This window comes from Watersipora subatra, chromosome 6, assembly GCF_963576615.1.
Source record: "Watersipora subatra chromosome 6, tzWatSuba1.1, whole genome shotgun sequence".
NCBI classification, from domain to species: Eukaryota; Metazoa; Bryozoa; class Gymnolaemata; order Cheilostomatida; family Watersiporidae; genus Watersipora; species Watersipora subatra.
Window position 1 is genome coordinate 37,172,491 of NC_088713.1, and position 18,990 is coordinate 37,191,480.

Here is an 18,990-nt window from a genome sequence, read left to right on the forward strand (position 1 = left end):
CAGTTTATCAGCCTATGTTTTTGTCCAATTACCGAAGGTTTTTCATTACATTTCTTTACAACTTATCTACAAGGTAGGGCGTTACTACAACGCCCTTTTATGACAAGAATATTTCTTTATTTCACTCCATTTTGCATAAAACTTCCAGACGCGTAAATGCCAACGCTTGCTCTCTGTTACATGTCGCTGTCAAAACCATTCTACATTCATCACAACACAACCAACTTTCAAACTGTATATTACACATCAGTTTGCCGTTTAACGTTTAATATTGCATTTCAGAGATATAATAAACATATTTCTTTAGTGTTGTCATTGTTGTTGTTAGTTGAATTACGTACAGTAGGTTAGGTCTACAGCTTGAATTAATATTTATTTTATTATTGTAAAACATAAGTTTGAGATAGTTAAATATTTATTTTATTAGTATTTATTTCTGTTACATATCGTTGTCAAAACTGTTCTGCATCCAACACAACCAACTTTCAAACTGTATATTACAATATATTTTACTTGTAATATTGCATTTCAGAGCTATAATAAACATATTTCATTATTGCTGTTGTTAGTTAAATTACGTACAGTAGTTTAGGTCTACAGCTTGAATTAATATTTATTTTAACCAACAACCAACTTTCAATTTGTGTATTACACGGCAGCTTGCCATTTTACTTTTAATATTGCATTTCAATATAATAAGAGATATAATAAACATATATCATTATTGCTGTTGTTATTTAAATTACGTACAGTAGTTTAGGTCTACAGCTTGAACTAATATTTATTTTATTATTGTAAAACATAAGTTTGAGATAGTTAATTATTAATTTTATTAATATTTATTTCTGTTACATTTCTGTTATTTCTGTTGCGCCTTTTTAGAGTCGTGCTCCCTCAAATTTATTTTATATCATCTCAAACAAGTCTCATTTACATTATACTCTGTCAATTCCTGCTAAGAACTACTTTTTCGACAACCAACAGTACCCTTTCTTTTTTCTATTACTACTTTGGTCGTGGGCTGTATGACAGTGGAATTTCTAGTATTATTATAATAATGTCATAATTTTCTACAGTTATACTAGAACATTAGAATGAAGAGCATTGGAATGAAAAGCTTAATCTTTTGGATGAAATCAGACTTTTTGAAAAATTTAAACAATAAAAAATTAACTTCAATCACGTCTAAGATCTTAAGGGTTAGTTTCATAAGCTACTCACTACGTCCAATTAAACCAGTTTGACAACTCTGTGAGATATAATATGGAGAAACTGTGCTCATTTGCAATACTCATGCGTGCAGTATGGTAATAATTTGCATTGGTCAACTAAAAAACCATGTGGTTTTTAGCTCTGTAACATATTTTGACAAATTAAGTACCATTGCACGTTTTGATTTGTAAATACAGTCAAACATGGATAACTCGAATTTCGCGGGACCGAGCGAAAGTGTTCGAATTATCAGAGCGTTCAAGTTATCAGAGCACTGTCACAAGTCCATGTATTTACTTATTTATTAGTAGATACATGTACATATACAAACTATAATATAAATCAAAAGCACAGATGGCTTGTTTCAAATTAAATGCTTCTAATGTAAAGTTTAAAACGTTTTATCAAACTGTATAGATATTTTTCTATCACTTGAGATTGGTTTGTTGTTTGAGGTGATGTTATTGCCAGGACGTTTTTTAGATTGACATTGGCAAAACTTGATCGTTGTTGAAATGCTCAAAAGAAAAGACATCTTTTCCTTTTGAGCGTTTTCCCATAATCAATTTGCCGATTTTTCTTGAAGTTTATGCAAAGATTACCTCACTTTACCTTGCTTCCGAAAGGCGATCGCTAAGCGGATGCTTGGTATAAAACAAATTTCACCAAACCTTTAGAAAAGTCGTTGACAAAAATATTTTGCCGATAGTTGTAATAACGACGCTTATGAATTACGAAAAGTTGAGGTTTACCTCTATGGCTTGGAGTAAAGTGATTTTCTAAAGCGGTAACAACTGTTTCGGTAGCCGTTGGGCAAAAAACAGTTTGAGTTAACAGTGTTGAGTTCGAGTTATCTATAGCAATTTATCTTTACGTGGGAACGGACCAAAGAAACCGTTCGAGTTAACCATGTGTTCGAGCTATCAGTGGGCGAGTTATCCATGTTTGACTGTGTATTCTATTTCTTTTTTCAATCCTTTCCAATGCTTGCCCATAAACTTTGCTAAGATTTCATAAACTAATGTTAAATGTATTGTAAATACTGCGTTGAAGATTTATTATAAGGTGGTATATTAACTATGTCTAAAGGTTATTATCGGATTTCTTGTGGCTTGTTTAGTTATTTTTGTTCTTACTTAATGTCATATTTATTTATGTACCATTTTTTTTCAATTAAACTTTTGCTTCTGCTAGAAAATTCAGCTAATAACTAAATTTTATATTTTTGTTGAGATAACCAGTTGTGATGTGACAGTTGAATCTGGCTTGCACCCTACAGTAAACTATCAAAGGCTGTTGAAGAAAGCTGAGACAAGTTATTTTCGTAAAGGACTACGTAATATTTTCAGTTGCTTTCGTGTTAGATTACCTTTTTGGCTTCTAAAATCTTTTTATTTTTACTTGAATTTGTAATAAGTGCAGCATTCTGTTCACCACAATTTAGTTTTCAAACCAAAAACCTAGTGCACAATGCTTTGTTCACAAAATATATAAGTTCAAAGTTAGTAAACATGTCGGTTAAAAACCTATTGTAATAAATTTTTTACATTCAGGAAATCTTTATGAAAATAATTTTAATAATTTTTTTAATAAGCCGACTCTATAACCACCTAATTTTAATATGTTCGATAAGTCAATTATCAAACTTAAACAGCCAGTTCTGCATTATAGTTTATGACAGAAATTTATATAAATATTAAGTTTATTCCTCAATTACATTCAATGATTATATTTAAAATAACTAATAATAATTTTAATTACCAACAACAATCAGACCAGTAAAGAAATATATAATAACCTCAGTTTATATGAGATCACATGTAGCTATGGATAGTAGCACTATAAGCTGAGCATTTATATATGGTTGAAGTATCAAATGAAATCTCAGAATATCATATTAAGTAACTTAACTCTAGTTCAACTAATAGTTTGCTCATTGTCATACAATCATGTAATTTACCAGCAAAAACCAATTTAATAACAAACATTAATATACACCTGATCAGTAGGGAGTGATTGCTTTCTAGTCAGTTCAGCAAGTGGCTGTGATAAAAAGCAACCTTGACATACTTTCATTGGATTGGTGTGGCTTATCTGTAAAAATTAAAAATGACTGTTTTGTTATCTGCTTGTAACAATGGTTACACAAAAACAAAACATTTTATAACATAAAAATAGTCAAGTACAAATAAGTGTTTCTTTTCTCTGATAGATGTCAAACTTTTAAAATATGAGTAAGTGCAGAACAGAAATTTAGATAAGATTTACAAAAGATTGTGTAATAGCTATTGTCATCCTTGAATCTATTTGCAGATTCTTATGGAAAAAAGTTCCGTTTCATCTAAAGGGTCATATAATAATATCATAATTTGTATTATATAATATATATATATATATTATAATTCTATATAATATATAATAAAATATTTTATATATACTATTTATATATTATGATACATATTATATTATTATTATAATTTCATCCTTTTATACAGTTTTACTAGAACATTGAAATGAAAAGCATTGGGATAAAAAGCTTAATATTTTGGATGAAATCAGACTTGGCGAAAAGTTTAAATAATACATGTAAATAATATACTTCAATCACTTCAAAGATCTTAAGGGTTAGTGTCATAAGCTACTCACTACGCCTAATTATACCATTTTTACCACTCTGTAAGTGTAACTATGGAGACACTGGCTTGTTCAGATGCTCACGCATGCAGTATTGTAATGCTTTTAATTGGCCAAACAAAATAAGTTGTAGTTTTTAGCTCTGTCGATAGCCATACACTTGCACATTTTTATATATTTTTAGTTTCGAATTAAATTTGCAAATCTTATTTGAAGTAAAAATATATGCAATGTTTCATAACAAAAGTTACATTTTAAATCAAAAAAGTTATTGTACAGTGGTTTATCCAGAAAATTTTTTTCAAAGTCGCCAAATGTGTCTGGTAAAAACCTACTTAATATTTTTATTACACTCATTAAATATTATGAGAAGAACTTGAATAGTGTTTTAATAATTTCACTATAATATAATAGTAGTATGATAACCTAATTTTAAAATGCTCACTAAATCAAGTATTAAACTCAAAACAGCCAAAGTTTTGCATTACAATTCATGACAGAAATTCATGTAGAGTATTAAATGTATCCCTCAAATACATCCAATAAAATGCTTATATTTAAAATAACCAATAATAATTTTAGTTACCACCAGCAACCATACCATGGAAGAGCTACTTAGTAACCTCAGTTTGTATGACATTAATTGTAGTTATGGATAGTAGCACTAGAAGCTGAGTATTTCTATTTATTTAATATGATTGTCATAAACAGTCTTAAAATACCATCTTTATTAACTAGACTAATTTCTTAAAAATAGTAGTTTGCTCATTGTCCCGCAATCACATAATTTACCAGTAAAAACCAATTTAATAACAAACATTAATATACACATGATATGCAAGGAGTGATTGCTTTCTAATCTGTTTGAAAAGGGGCTGTGATAAACAACAAACTGTTTCCATTTTTATTAGATTAGTGTGACTTATCTGTTGGAATTTAAAATGACTGTTTAGTTTTCTGCCTGTAACAATAGTTATACATAGCAATGTTTGTATACTTTTCAAATAATCGGTACAAATAAATTTTTCTTTCCATAATAGATGTTGCAATATTAAAATTTTAAAACTTGAGTAAATGCAGCACCAGACTTTATACAGCCTCTAGTCCGTTTTTAACATATTGGTATATAACAGAGAAAAAAGGTTTCCTTGATTTGTTTCATTTGTAAGAATAGTCATTAAACTATGTTCTGAATAACATGACACAGCTGAGTTAAGTCTTGATGGTAAGATTTTGTTTCTAAGCAATATTTCTTTAGAGGAAATGTTGCAAAAAGGATTTGGTATTAACCACTGTTGACTCAAACAAAAAGAAACTTTAGCATTGTTGTATTATAAAGGCAAAGTTGATAGGAAAAGAAAATTGGGTTAATATAATAAAATTACGATACTTTAGCATATATGTACAAAGTTGAAGTTTTTCCATTTGAGCAACAAGCTACAAATTTCCACAAATTGTTGAATATAAATAATGCTCACCCTTCTCGTATATTTGTGTCTGATTGCAGCCTGAGTAAGTGGGATCAATTAGAGGAGTCAGACTGTGGTGACAGCGGACTAACCAAAATTCCATTTTGTGTGTTCAAAATGCAGAATTTACGCTCGCTGAACATCTCTGACAACAAGAACCTGACAAAGATTGATGAGAAGATTCTGAATCTCAAACATCTCACCAGTTTTAAATGTAATGGCTGCTTCAATCTAGTTTCTCCCCCTTATGCAGTGTGTCAACAAAGTTTAACAGCAATTAAATCATTTTTTGAAGACCTTGCATCAGAACAACAAGTTGAACTGACGATCGTTCCAGTTTCGGTAGTTGGCCATTCAATGTCAGGGAAAACAAGCCTCATTAGATCTCTGCAATCAAGAAGCCGTGTACTCACAAACCGGTCTGAGACCAACATGCTAGATGAAACAACAAAAGTATTTAAAATAGAAGGAGTGCAACTAGACAATTCATACGCCAAAATGATTGATCACGGAGGCCATGAAGTATATCATATCACTTATCGGTACATTCTAAAGGAACGCAACATTCCGTTGATCGTGGTTAATTTGAATGCATTTAAATCTCTGGCCAAAGAAAAAGGAAAAAAAGCTGCAACTGAGGAACTCTGCTGGCACTGGTTGTCTCACATCTATCTTGCATGTCCTTCGTTAGTAGAGTCTCCACTGTTAGTTCTCACTCACTCTGATAAAGTTTCAGATTCGGAACTACAGAGTTACAAAGATTGTTTATTCAAGTATTGCAAGAAACTCCGAGATGAGATGCTGAATGTTGAGCAACTAGAAAGTAGAGCAAAAAAGCAAGTTCTCCATAAAACCAAGTTTTTATCCAACAAGGGAGTTGAGGTGTTTACTGAACAGAACACATTTGTGTTTGGCAAAAAGTCACATCAAATAAAAGATCTCAGGAAAGCTCTTGATATTCGTTGCATGGAGCACAAGGTTTCTCTACCACAGAAATGGAATCGTATGTGCAACTTTGTTGAAAAGAGTTTAACAAAACCTGTAGTCACTGTGTCAGAAGTTCTGGCTAGCTTTCCTGGTGAGAAGTCATTGCATATTTTGAGTTACATGCACAACATAGGTGATATTCTTTGGTTTCAGTCAGTAGAGCCTTTAAAAGATTACATATTCCGTGACATCCCAGCGATGACTAAAATGATTTCAATTCTCTTTCATCACCAGTCAGACCGTCTTTGGAAAAAGAGAGCAAAGAACTTTCGTGAGTTTGATTTTAAAGGAAAATCTATAAGTTTTGCTTTATATCAACAGTTTGTCAAAAACTTCAATCGAAATGGCATCCTTGAAGAAGCTCTATTACACCATCTACTCAAACTTGAATCAGACTTTCAACCCAGCATTGCCATTGAGTTGTTAAAAAGCTTTTGGATTGTACAAGGGCCCATAGTGTTGAATGCTAAAAAGCTTAGATATGGGTACGCAATACCATATTTTTCACCAAAGACCATTAACAAATTTTTGGGGGAAAAGAGAAGGTATGAGCTTCGGTTACATGTCAATTTGAGAGGACTTCCACTCCCCAGATATGGGTTCCAACTAATGACAGTTGCTGTGCTAAACAAGCTATCAAACGACATAAACACGCAGAAGATTGCTAAAAATGGTGCTGTGGTCTATCAGGATGAGTTGGAACTGATATTGGTACATGATGTCTGTGATCAAAAAGTTACTCTGCAAGCTGGTTCTGATGAAGCTCATTTTGGAGATATGTGGAAACAGCTCGAAAACGCAACCAATTGCATCTTGAAGCTGCTTTCAACTGCTTGGATTGCAAGTGAACCATATATTCGCATTTTCTGTGGTCATTGCCTCTTTTTAAGAGATTCAAACCCAGAAGATTTTGTTGATCCAGATTGGTTTTGTCCCGAAGGTGATGCACTCATAGTCAAACGATATTCGGGAGTCGAAAAGCTGGCTTGTGAAAAATATGCGGAGCAAACTGGAATTGAAAGGCCGACTGTACCATCAGCCCTCATAAGGCCTTGTAAGTTATAATGTCAACAAACGCCAGTTACTAAAGTGGTTTATTCTCTACTAACATGTTCATTATGCCTCATTAATGTTTTACCAATCTATATGTAGGTCATCAGCTTGATGAAGAAAAGAAACGTACCATACGAGACTATCTAGGCACTCTCTCTGTGGCACCCACAGGTACACATGCCTTTTTAAAAAAATTTGCTATAATATTCCAACAGATATATTTTACAGCTATAATAAGACTTGGTCGCTGATCCGCAATTTAAACAGTATTTTATTTTAATTATAGCAAACCAACGACTTAAATTGAGGCTAAGTAAATCTCGAAATGAGTAATCTAAACTTTGAAACACTATGCGAGACTGACTATCAATGACTTGTCATGCATTTACTAAATGTCCATATACTGCCTATAATATCCTTAAAGTTTAAATGATTCAATAGTAGATAATTAATAATGAATTACTATGGCTAGCTATCAATCCCTTTTTGAGGTAAAAATATAAAAGTTATGTTAAAAACATGATACGTCAGCATAATAACTTAGCCTACCAGTCCAGAATTTTACGATAGTTTGTATCTGTTTTTAATTTCTCCTTATTTAAAAAACTGCTTGCTATACAACTGAATATGATTTAAACCAATAATTTTTTTGAAGCAGATAAAATGTTTGATAAGTTTTTACTTGTTTTATTATTTAAAAAATACAATAAGTAATAAACATATTTATTTGTATTTAAATACTGATATCAGTTTATATAACTTTTTAACCCTTAACAAAAACCATTATCAAAATCAGACAAGTTTAAACTATCTAAAATACCCATAGGTCTTGACAAAATTATTAAAATATGTTGCACTGGCTGCGCAAACATATAACATAGCATTGCAGTAAATAGTTTATTGTTGTCTGTAAGTTCTATAACAATGATTTATTCCAATTTGATACTTTATTCAACTAGTTTTTTTTATAAACCCTACATCATGACATCATAGTACATAATTTTATGACTAGCACCTAATTTTACAGCCACAGAGCAGGATGTGGTACCTGTTCTACAACAACCAGAAAGGCTTACAATTGCTGTTCAACCACAACAAGATGAAGAGTCAAGTGACAGTGAGCTCTCTGATACTTTAGACCAGGCTTCTGAGGAACTGACTGTTAAACCATGTTCTAAATTTTATGTCAAAGATCTCTTTTACTCAGATGAGGTGAGCCCTTTTTAGCCTGTAGAATAATAAACAGTTTAATAGCAACTAGTTAAATGCGTGCTAAGCAATGCAAAGGTCATTCCATGTAGTTAATATTAGCTGTAACCAAGTTTATATGAACTGAACTAAGTCATTATTTGTACCTTTTGTTAACACAGGTGTACAGAATGAGCACTAGAAGAGGACGGTGCCTTATTATTAACAACATAAACTTCACATATTCAGATGACAGACAAGGTTCTACTCGAGATGGCCAGTGGATCTGGTCTCTTTTTGATAAACTTGGATTTTTTTGCTTTAGGAAGGAAAATCTTTTTGGTCAGGTTTGTAGTGAAATCTGCTTTCATTATTTTAACTATAGTTAAAAAAAAATTTATTATTGAAAACTTTGTTTAACCCTTTGACAGGGGAAACGACCAGAATGTCGTTTACCTGTTGCGTGGGGAAACGACATTTATGTCTATTTCGGTAGACGTTTATAAAGCTGTCGTATAGTAACGTTAAACAAAGGATATGAACACTAGTAAGTTTTAAATATCATCAACAAGATATCAGTCGATGATTTACAATATGAAACGATTATCTGAGAGGCGTTGCTTTGTGCTAAAAGCTAAACAAATCGCGATTCCTTGGAAAAGATTAAAAGTTGGAAAAACCAGTCAACGTCGGCTCGACTTTCAAAACGGTAAAATAAAAGATTATTTTATCCTGCGATCGTTAGTGATTTTTTGTCTGATCAGAATAAAATTAATTCAAATGATAAAAGTGATGTAAACTTTTTTGGACTTTTAATATACTTGGAATATTCAGAGAAAACGATCGTTATGGTGGCTCGCACGGCTACGTTATAGCGTTTGACTCTACCGAAAAAGATGCTTCCAAGCATTTCATAAAGGGACAATTGCACATGGTTGTAATTTTTTTTGAGTAGTAGATATGTGAATGAATGTATATGTACAAAAAATTTTGTTCATTGAACTAAATTTAAGATTTGAGCTATGCATGTTCATAAAATATCGATTTTTTTGAATTTTCGAAAATAAATTACACGAGTCTCGGTTGTTTTTGGGGGGCTTATACCCGGTCAAAGGGTTAAACTTGATAAATAAGCACCAATATTTAAAAATTTGGGTTTGTAAAAACTGAATATTACATTTGAACTTTTGTTTTTGCATGTTTTAACTATTAGGATATCACAGCCTTTTAATGCTATGATATCTCAAATGAGCTATAACCATTTTAATGTTACTGCATGCAATGTAATTTAGGTTAAAAATTTTCACATTGCTATTATGTTTGTGTGTATTAGAGTACTAGTGCTCAAGTTAATGCATGCGTTAGTGCTTGTATTGGTGCTTGTGTTAGTGCAGTGTGCGCATCGGTATGGATGTTAGTGTGTTCATGTGTTTGTGAGTTTGTGTGTATTTCTTGTGGCATGCGCAAGCTTGCATTTGTGTGAGTGAGCGCATTTGCGCGTGCTCATGTTTGTGTGTGTGTTTGTGTGCTTGAACATGTGTAGATGTATGTGTGTGTGTAATAATAAATGCTATTGTAGCAGCGAGGAATTAGAAGTGCTAGCACTTGCTATCGACTGCTGGTGCACTTTTGTAATCTGTTTTCTATTCATTCATAGTTATAATTCTATTATCTTCTATATGACTAAACAATTTACATGCAGCCATCTGTTGTATTTTTGATAACCAAGCAGTTAATACTTATGTTAAATATTTGTTATGGTATGTAATTAGTGACAACTTTAGTAGAAATCAGTCTATAATAAGTAGATTGAGCTACATGTATAATATATGCGTTAACAGAGCGCAGTCTGAATTAGGAGATAACTAGCGTAATCATTTGATATTTACATTTGATAACTTACAGTCATACTACTTATGCAGCGTACCGATGTGTTCATTGAAGGCCTGAAAACATGTACATGCACATGTAGCAACATTTTGTATATTTTTGTAAAGTTTGAACTTGAAACTTAGCGTTTGGTAAATGAATTTATGGATTGCTGTGGACTAATGGTTTTTATTAAATTTAAATGTCGATAAAAATGATGCTGTAGTTAATTCTCTGTATTGTAGTTTTACGGTTATCAAGTTTATCTAGAATAATTTTGTAAAACCACAACAACACTTTGCTGACTGCAACTGCTATGCTTCTGCATATTTTAGCTGAATTTATTCAAACTTCACACGCATTTGTTACGTGTTTTTCGTCAGCTCAACAAAATTATCTGATTTCAAAACTCTACCTGGTTCCTGGGCACCAGCCTCTCAAACTCACCAGCCGCATGCATTAGGGACCACCGCCATCTATAAGCACGTTCTTGGAACTTTGTTATGAAGACATTCTAGAAACTTGCATTACAAATCAACACACAGCAGTCCGTAGGCTGTGTGCTGTTGGCTATTTGATTAAAATGAATGAAACCCCAGCCAAGGCTGAGTATGGTAGCAATGTAAATAAAATACAACATTTCCAACATTTCACTGGAATTTATAAATTAAACTCAACAATGTGCTGATTCAGTATTGGTGTCACAAATATATTTGTAAATACAATTATTCAACCTAATTTCTTAATTGAAAGCTTCTAATGGTTGCCTTACAGCGCATGTTAAAAGTGATCGAACATGAGACAAGAAAGCCTGAGCATGCAAACTATGGGATGTTTGTGTTGGTCATCCTCAGTCATGGTTCTGAAACAGGCATATCCGGAACTGATGGAACGACGGTGCCGAGAACAGAAATAAATAAAGCTTTATACGCTCAGAACTTTCGAGCAATGGCCGGAAAACCAAAATTACTTATCATTCAGGCATGCACTGGAGGTGAGTTACATATTTATTGAAGCTATTTATAAATAGAACTCCATCTTACATTACTTTTGCACATCAAAAGTAAACATTGTGATGTGAATATTTAGTGGGAGATGCCCTGAGATTGCAAGTGCATATTGGTTAGGAATAGCCATCGTTATGTAACCACAGATGCTGCTTTATGTCTTATGTCCTTTGTAAGTTTTATGCCTTCCTGCTGTAACCACATATCCTATCCATATTGTTAGTGCTGATGAATAACTGGGCAGTCAGTTGTAAATTCACTTGAGTACTGTACGGTAATGTTATTGGATCTTGATAGTAAATAAAGAGCTGAGTTTAATACACTGACAAACAAGCTACAAGCTATTTCGGCTTAATATAATGGCTGTAAAATTATCGGACTTAATCAAATGCTATGACAACAGCAAAGGTGAAGACTTTAGGGTGTGGATAGATAAGTTGGAGTTAGTTGCCAAGCTTCAGAAGATCACCGATCTTACAACCTTCTTGCCGCTATTTTTGGCTGGAGATGCATTTGCCGTATACAAACAACTATCGGAAGAAGCCAAATCCGACTTTGGAGTGCTAAAGAAAGCATTGCTCACTGCGTTTAGTGTAAACAACTTTAGTGCGTACGAGCAGTTACGTGCGAGAATTTTGATGGAAGGAGAGACAGTTGACGTGTTTTTAGCAGATTTGCAGCGGTTGGTAGCATTAATAGGTCAAACTGATCCCGAGCCACTGCTTAAATGCGCATTTATGGCAGGCTTGCCAAGTGAAGTGGCAACGCAGTTAAAATCAGTGGCCGCTGTAGAAAGTCTTGAGCTTGGAGCTTTAGCGGTTAGGGCTAGAATGATGTTAACGACAAGCAATGGTCACGCAGCTATGTGTGCAGCAGTGCAGCGTTCAACAGAGCAACGGGTGAGATGTTACCATTGCTCAGGACCACACTTAGCTCGTAACTGTCTTACAAAGAGCAGAGGTCAGAGCAATAAACGTGAATTGAGGTGTTATAACTGCAATGAGCTTGGACATATAAGGAGATTTTGCGCACAACTACAACAGGGAAACGAAAATGGGGGAGCGTATGCACCGGATGCTCACCCCAAGTAAACAGCGCGGTGCTACCATTTATATCCATACAAGTTCAAGGAGTCAATGTAAAAGCATTAGTAGACACTGGCTGTGAGCAATCAGTAGTGCAGGAGAGACTAGCTAGAGAGCTGAAGTTGGTTCCTCGAGGCCCAGTGCGGCAAGTGTTAATGCTAAATGGGCAAACAACTACATGTAAAGGTGAGGCTACGATAGCTGTAAAAATAGGAAGTCACCAGAGCATGAGTGTGCAGTGTATGGTAGCACAAGAACTAGTTGGTGGCTGTAAAGTGATCCTGGGAATGGACGTTATGAGCAAACTTGGTGGTGTAACAGTGAGTAACACTCGTGATGTTGTATTTAATGCGCTGACACCTAAAGCTGTTGGATTATTGAGTTCCAACAACAAGCTACCAGATACAACTGATTCGAAACAGCAGACAATTGACATTGATGATCAAGACTTTAGTGCACATTTTTATGGGTGGCAATGGACTGTAAAGTGGAAATGGAAAGACGGTGAACCAATGCTAAAAAACATGTGTGCAGAGTATGCGGTTGCTGACAATATGCGTGAAGAGTACGACAAGCAGGTTCAGCAATGGATAGGAAATGGTTGGCTTCAGCCATATGACAAAACAATCCATGGACAAGTGACTGGACACTTGTCCATGGATTGTTGGCTGCTGGCCAACCAAATAAACCGACGAAAGTAAGACCGGTAATGGACTATAGTAAAGAACTGAATGACTACATACGCAACCACCCAGGGTTAGATACAGCAGTGTGCCAAGAAATGTTACGTGAGTGGCGTAAGTTAGGCGGTAATGCATGTGTACTTGACTTGCAGAAAGCTTACTTGCAATTGCATGTTGATGTTTCTTTGCAACGTTTTCAGGCTGTAAGGTATTGTGGAAAAACATATGTTATGACACGTATGGGTTTTGGCCTTAATGTAGCACCTAAGATCATGACTAAGATCTTGTCAAAAGTGTTGTCACTCGATAGAGGGGTGGATGCCGGCACCGATCACTACATTGACGATATTTGGGTAAATGAGTTAGTGGTTTCAGTTGATATAGTCCGTGAACATTTATATAAGTTTGGGTTGGTCACCAAGGAGCCAGTGGCACTAACTGAGGCTCGCGTTTTGGGTCTGAAGGTGACTAGAGATGAGTTCGGTAACCATCAATGGGCGCGTGACACTAGCATTCCGGAAGTAGGCAACAATGTCAGCAAACGAGAGCTGTTCTCTATATGTGGCAAGTTGTTAGGACACTACCCGGTAGCAGGATGGCTAAGGGTGGCCTGCAGTTATGTAAAAAGATTAGCGGAAGTTGGAAGATGGGACAATGCTATACCAGGTAGCACGGTAACAATGTTGCATGAAATGGTGAATCGAGTACTAGCAAATGATCCTGTGCAAGGTGAATGGTCAGTAAGTGACACTAAGTGCTGCAAGGTATGGTGTGATGCTAGTAGCATAGCAGTCGGTGCTAGCATAGAGGTCGAGGGGCATATTGTAGAAGATGCTGCATGGCTCAGGAAAGTTGATGACAACATGCATATCAATGTAGCTGAGCTGGAAGCTGTAATAAAGGGACTGAATCTGGCAATTAAATGGGGAATGATAGAAACAACTATTATCACAGATTCAGTTACGGTGTACAATTGGGTTAAGTCTGTCATCACAAACAGTCACAGGCCAAAAGTGAATGGCATGTGTGAGATGATAGTTAAGAGGCGGCTAGGGGTGATTGGAGAACTTATGACCACATACAACATTGAGTTGAGTGTGTCTCTGGTGAAATCAGCATGTAACAAGGCAGATGCATTGACAAGATTAGATCGGAAGTGGCTAAAGAGGAACCAGCCAACTATTGCAGCAGCTGGTCAACCAATCGACGTGAAAGCAGCAGTGAAGAGTATGCATGAAATGCACCACCTGGGTGTTGGTAGCACGCTCTACCTAGCAAAGCAGAGGTTCGGGCCGGACATAGAAAGAGGAATTGTGGAGAATGTGGTTAAAGAATGCTTGGTGTGCAGACGAGTAGATCCAGCTCCTGCCAGCTGGGACAAAGGGACACTTGCTGTAGACAAGGTCTGGCACAGACTAGCAGTAGATATTACTCACATGAACAATATACCATATCTGTCAATCATAGATTGTGGCCCGAGCAGATTTGCAATTTGGATAAAGTTACGGGATGAGACTGCCAGCTCGGTTGGTACTCACTTGCGGGTATTTAGTGAACGCGGGCCGCCTGTAGAGCTTTTGTCTGACAATGGACCCTGTTTTAAGAGCACACAGCTTAGTACAATGCTAAAGAGATGGAATGTGCGCCAAGTGTTTAGCTGTCCTTACAGACCAACTGGTAATGGGATTGTGGAACGAAACCACCGAACGATCAAGCGAATGGCAGCACGTTCTGGGAATAGTATACAGGAAATGGTCTTCTGGTATAACAATACGCCAAACGCGGATGGTACTGTGCCATCACAGGAAGTGTATTCGTACAATGTTAGGAATCCTGATGTTCAAGTAGAAGCAGACAACTCTGATAACCTGTCGAATTCGTACAGAGTGGGTGACATTGTCTACGTCAAGCCAGTGGGAGCAAAATGTACCACAGAATGGCTTGGAGGCAAAGTGACAGGCATAGTCTCAGATACCGCGGTTGAAGTTAACGGCATTAACAGGCATGTGGCTGATCTCCGTTTAGCGTACCGCCGAGGTAACAGCGACTGTAATGGCCCTATGCTATCGAGTGACAGCACTAGTGACGAGGTGAATTTTGTGGAACTAGAATTTGGCAATGCTAGCAGTAGTGTAACTGATAGTGGTGGTAGTAATGACGATGAATCATGTAGTGTTGACCCAGGTAGGCCTGTACGTGAAAGAAGGCCACCAGAACGTTTTGGAGAATCATATACATTTTGATATTTATGTGCAATCTTTCGGTGCAGGTGTTGTGTGATTTTTAAATCAAGGGGTGATGTGATGTGAATATTTAGTGGGAGATGCCCTGAGATTGCAAGTGCATATTGGTTAGGAATAGCCATCGTTATGTAACCACAGGTGCTGCTTTATGTATTATGTCCGTTGTAAGTTTTATGCCTTCCTGCTGTAACCACATATCCTATCCATATTGTTAGTGCTGATGAATAACTGGGCAGTCAGTTGTAAATTCGCTTGAGTACTGTACGGTAATGTTATTGGATCTTGATAGTAAATAAAGAGCTGAGTTTAATACACTGACAACATAATTTCCATAATAGGCGTTTGACCAGCTAAGCACTCGTAATCTTATATATTGCAAGACATATTGTGTCTAGTCTATCTTTCCTTGTTATTGGTTACTAATTTTAGTGAACCTACAATCAATGATTAAACCTCAATCTACAATATTTTTAACATGTTCAAGGTAAACATTATGAATTCCTTTTTATTGTAGTCTTGCGAGATAGAGTGGTGACTGACCCTCAACCTCCCACTTCATCACTTCATCCAAGTTTTCTCTTGTCATCAGTTACAAATTCACCTACCACCGGATTTTCTTCTAGCTCAGCCACAACCCTAACAACACCTCCAGAGCCAAACACAGTCTCAGCTCCAATGCTTATGCCCATGTCTTCTGCAGTCTTAGACACCGATGACCTGATAATCTGGCAAGCCAGTTTTCCTGGTAAACCGAATAATTTTCAAATTCAAGCAATTAATTCATAATATTAATGGACACCCATATATTTCATTGCATATTTTAATAACCTGACCACTGTACTCAAGAAGACATTTAAGGGTGATCATTGTTAGTATTCAGTACATTTTCATTTTAAGCATGATTTTAATCATCCAACATAATTAGTTATACATTTAAACTCTGACAGGTCATGTGGCGCATAGACATACCCGATACGGTTCCTGGTTTGTTACTGCTGTTGTCGAGTCCCTTTCTAAACATGCCTGCCATCGAGATCTCAAGACTCTCTTTGACAATCAGGTAAGAGGTGAACACACCCAGTGCTTATAATAATAACTACATGTTCTAGCTAAATTTTTTCTATATTTTTGAATCGAGTGCTAGTTTATTGACAACGTATTTACGCACATCACAATTGTTATAGTTTATATGCAGGAATGAATCAGGGTGGAATTTTGATGGTACGCTGTTTTAAATTTTTCAATTAAATTCTCTTGATTAGCGCTGTTCGTAAAGGGTAATACAGTTGATGTTTTATGCAGAGGCGCTTGATGAAGGTCTTTCGTGTTTATATTAGTTATTTACAGAATTATTTGTTTATGAAAGTACAAGTTGTACCAATATGAGCCAAAAACAGTCAAAATTGGACATGCGAAGGTTATCTCATCTAATAATTTCTCAATGACTCTTATTCTCATCTATAATCTTCACAGTTTTTGGATAGTTACTGTAACTTTGCTTAAGTTGGGTTTCACCAAGATCCACAATACTCAAACTGGGTCGGGTCTATCGATACCATAATATCCTTCAATACCAGATAAGAGCAACCATAGGAATGCATTTGTGAAAGCAATGGTGTGAGATCTTAATAAACGTTTTAATGTTTTTATGCTAAAGTGTTTGATAATGCTAATTAACAGTGTTTGCTCATAAGATTTGCAAATATCTTATAATAAGCAAGTTCAACACACAATTAAATGCTTTATTGGATTCATTTGTTAGTCTTAAATAGAACAGTTACAACCTCCCGTAACTGATCATCAGTGAAAGTTACGTTAAAGAAATAACTTCAAGAAATAACTGTCTAGATGCATGTAGGAATAAGTGAATACTTGCAATCCGCTATATTTCAAGCTAGAATTTTTTTGCCATTCTGTCATATACTTAAATAAAAAATTGAGAGAGCCCTTTCTTGTAATAAATATCAAATAATTTAGCCAAATATTTTGAGAAAGACATCTATCAGTCTATTTTAGATAATTCCTTTTTATGATTCAAGATAGACTTGTAAAGGAAGCAAATGTGTGTCAATTTTAAATACTCTCAGAGCAGCATAGAATCAAGCTATATGAATGAGAAATGTGGTCTTGCATCGACTTGTTTGAGCTGCTTCAGAAAGCTTCAGACTTTGTTAGTGGACATTTTTTTTACATGTCAAAACAAGTCTGTTCCAAGTGTTTGTACACCCAAGGTTTCGTCATGTTTGGGTGATGTTTGGGATGTAAGCAGTTTCTATATTATGAAAAGTGATCATAGCTGCAGTATTCAATTTGCCTTTACAACAATTGTGAATAATTAGACCCTATTCTACATATTATAAAGACTTTATATGCATTAAACTGTTACCAATGTATACTTGCTGACACTGTTTTCTAATATAATAGATTAAAAAGAAAGTAAGAAATCGAAGCATTGAACATGGAGATGGTCAGAATCCAACTATGATCGAAAATCTTCAGAAAAAGCTTTTCTTGTTTCCTGGATACAACCCTCCTCCCCCTGATTAATCACCTGCTAATCCTTTGCTGCCTTACCTGTCTCCATGCCTTTAGACAGCTGTGATGTTGACTGACCAATTGAAAGACAAAGTTTACGGTGGTGAACAGTCTTTCATCCTGTTTACCCCCTATGATGTTGCTGCTTTGAGGGATGACTTGTGAAATACAGAAATTCTCACATATTCTCTTCTTACATTTTGGTTTATATATAAGTTTATTCCTATTCACTTACTTATATTATATTATTCTGATTGACCTCGCTATATCAATAAATCAGATGCTTTCATATACAAGGTTAATGTGTGTATTTCTTACATTCTGCATCAGTTAGTTAATAAGATTAAAACATTCTCAGTGTGGGACTTGCATCATTTTTATGTTTTCCACCATAGTCTGAGATCAGTCCTATGTCATGCAGTTGCTTTATGTTGTACTATCTTTGTCATAGTGTACAAATTTTCTGTACTAATGCAAAATTGTGGCACTTTTGTATGCATTTAACTTTTTGTTACATACAAAGATCTTTACGCACACTTCTCTAGGTTTTTGTGAGCGATTATCTGTACTTTCACAGCCACAAGGAATATATTTATAATAAAATAGTATAGAGCTGCCGAGTCTATATATTGATTCTTCACGGACAACTTTTAGTTCTTTTCTAAATCGTTTGAACCAAAATAAAACATTTGTTGAATCAAACTATTTTATATGTTAGCAATGACATTATAAACAGAATGTAATCTAAACTATTCAATCACCGGTGATGATGGATATACATTTGTAAATATCAAAGATTTTCAACTATTCCCAGGAGCTAATTCAATGCTGCTGACAAGGGAGAATAACTGTTTTTTTGGCAGTACCCTTTTGAGCTGGATCATAAAAATAGGCAATTTTCCCAGCCAAGCAGAATGAGAGGGGGGCCTACCCGCTATATAAACCTGGACATTTGCGCTAAAGAGCAGAGCTGTTCTGGGCCTGTTCATTGCATGTGTTTGACTATTCTTGAACTCTCATGAACA

At 35.2% G+C, this 18,990-nt stretch overlaps 2 protein-coding genes across 3 annotated transcripts in view; both read left to right on the plus strand.

Moving 5' to 3' along the window:
• The first annotated feature begins 8,388 nt into the window (after positions 1-8,388).
• The window catches only part of LOC137398785 (cell death protein 3-like), a 146,107-nt gene continuing 135,505 nt past the window's right edge, over positions 8,389-18,990 (plus strand). The window contains exon 1 of the mRNA XM_068084962.1: positions 8,389-8,567. The gene's annotated coding sequence lies outside the window, so the exon portion shown is untranslated. The remainder of the gene's footprint in view (positions 8,568-18,990) is intronic.
• LOC137398900 (caspase-6-like) overlaps positions 11,351-18,990 on the plus strand; it is a 146,548-nt gene continuing 138,908 nt past the window's right edge. Inside the window, exons 1-4 of one of the 2 annotated variants that reach the window (XM_068085068.1) lie at positions 11,351-11,406; positions 15,945-16,175; positions 16,378-16,490; positions 17,855-18,637. In XM_068085068.1, coding sequence (XP_067941169.1) covers positions 11,361-11,406; positions 15,945-16,175; positions 16,378-16,490; positions 17,855-17,977 — 513 coding nt within the window. In that variant the 5' untranslated portion in view covers positions 11,351-11,360 and the 3' untranslated portion in view covers positions 17,978-18,637. Of the gene's footprint in view, positions 11,407-15,944; positions 16,176-16,377; positions 16,491-17,854; positions 18,638-18,990 lie in introns of those variants that run through there. The other variant, XM_068085069.1, reaches the window with a different exon arrangement.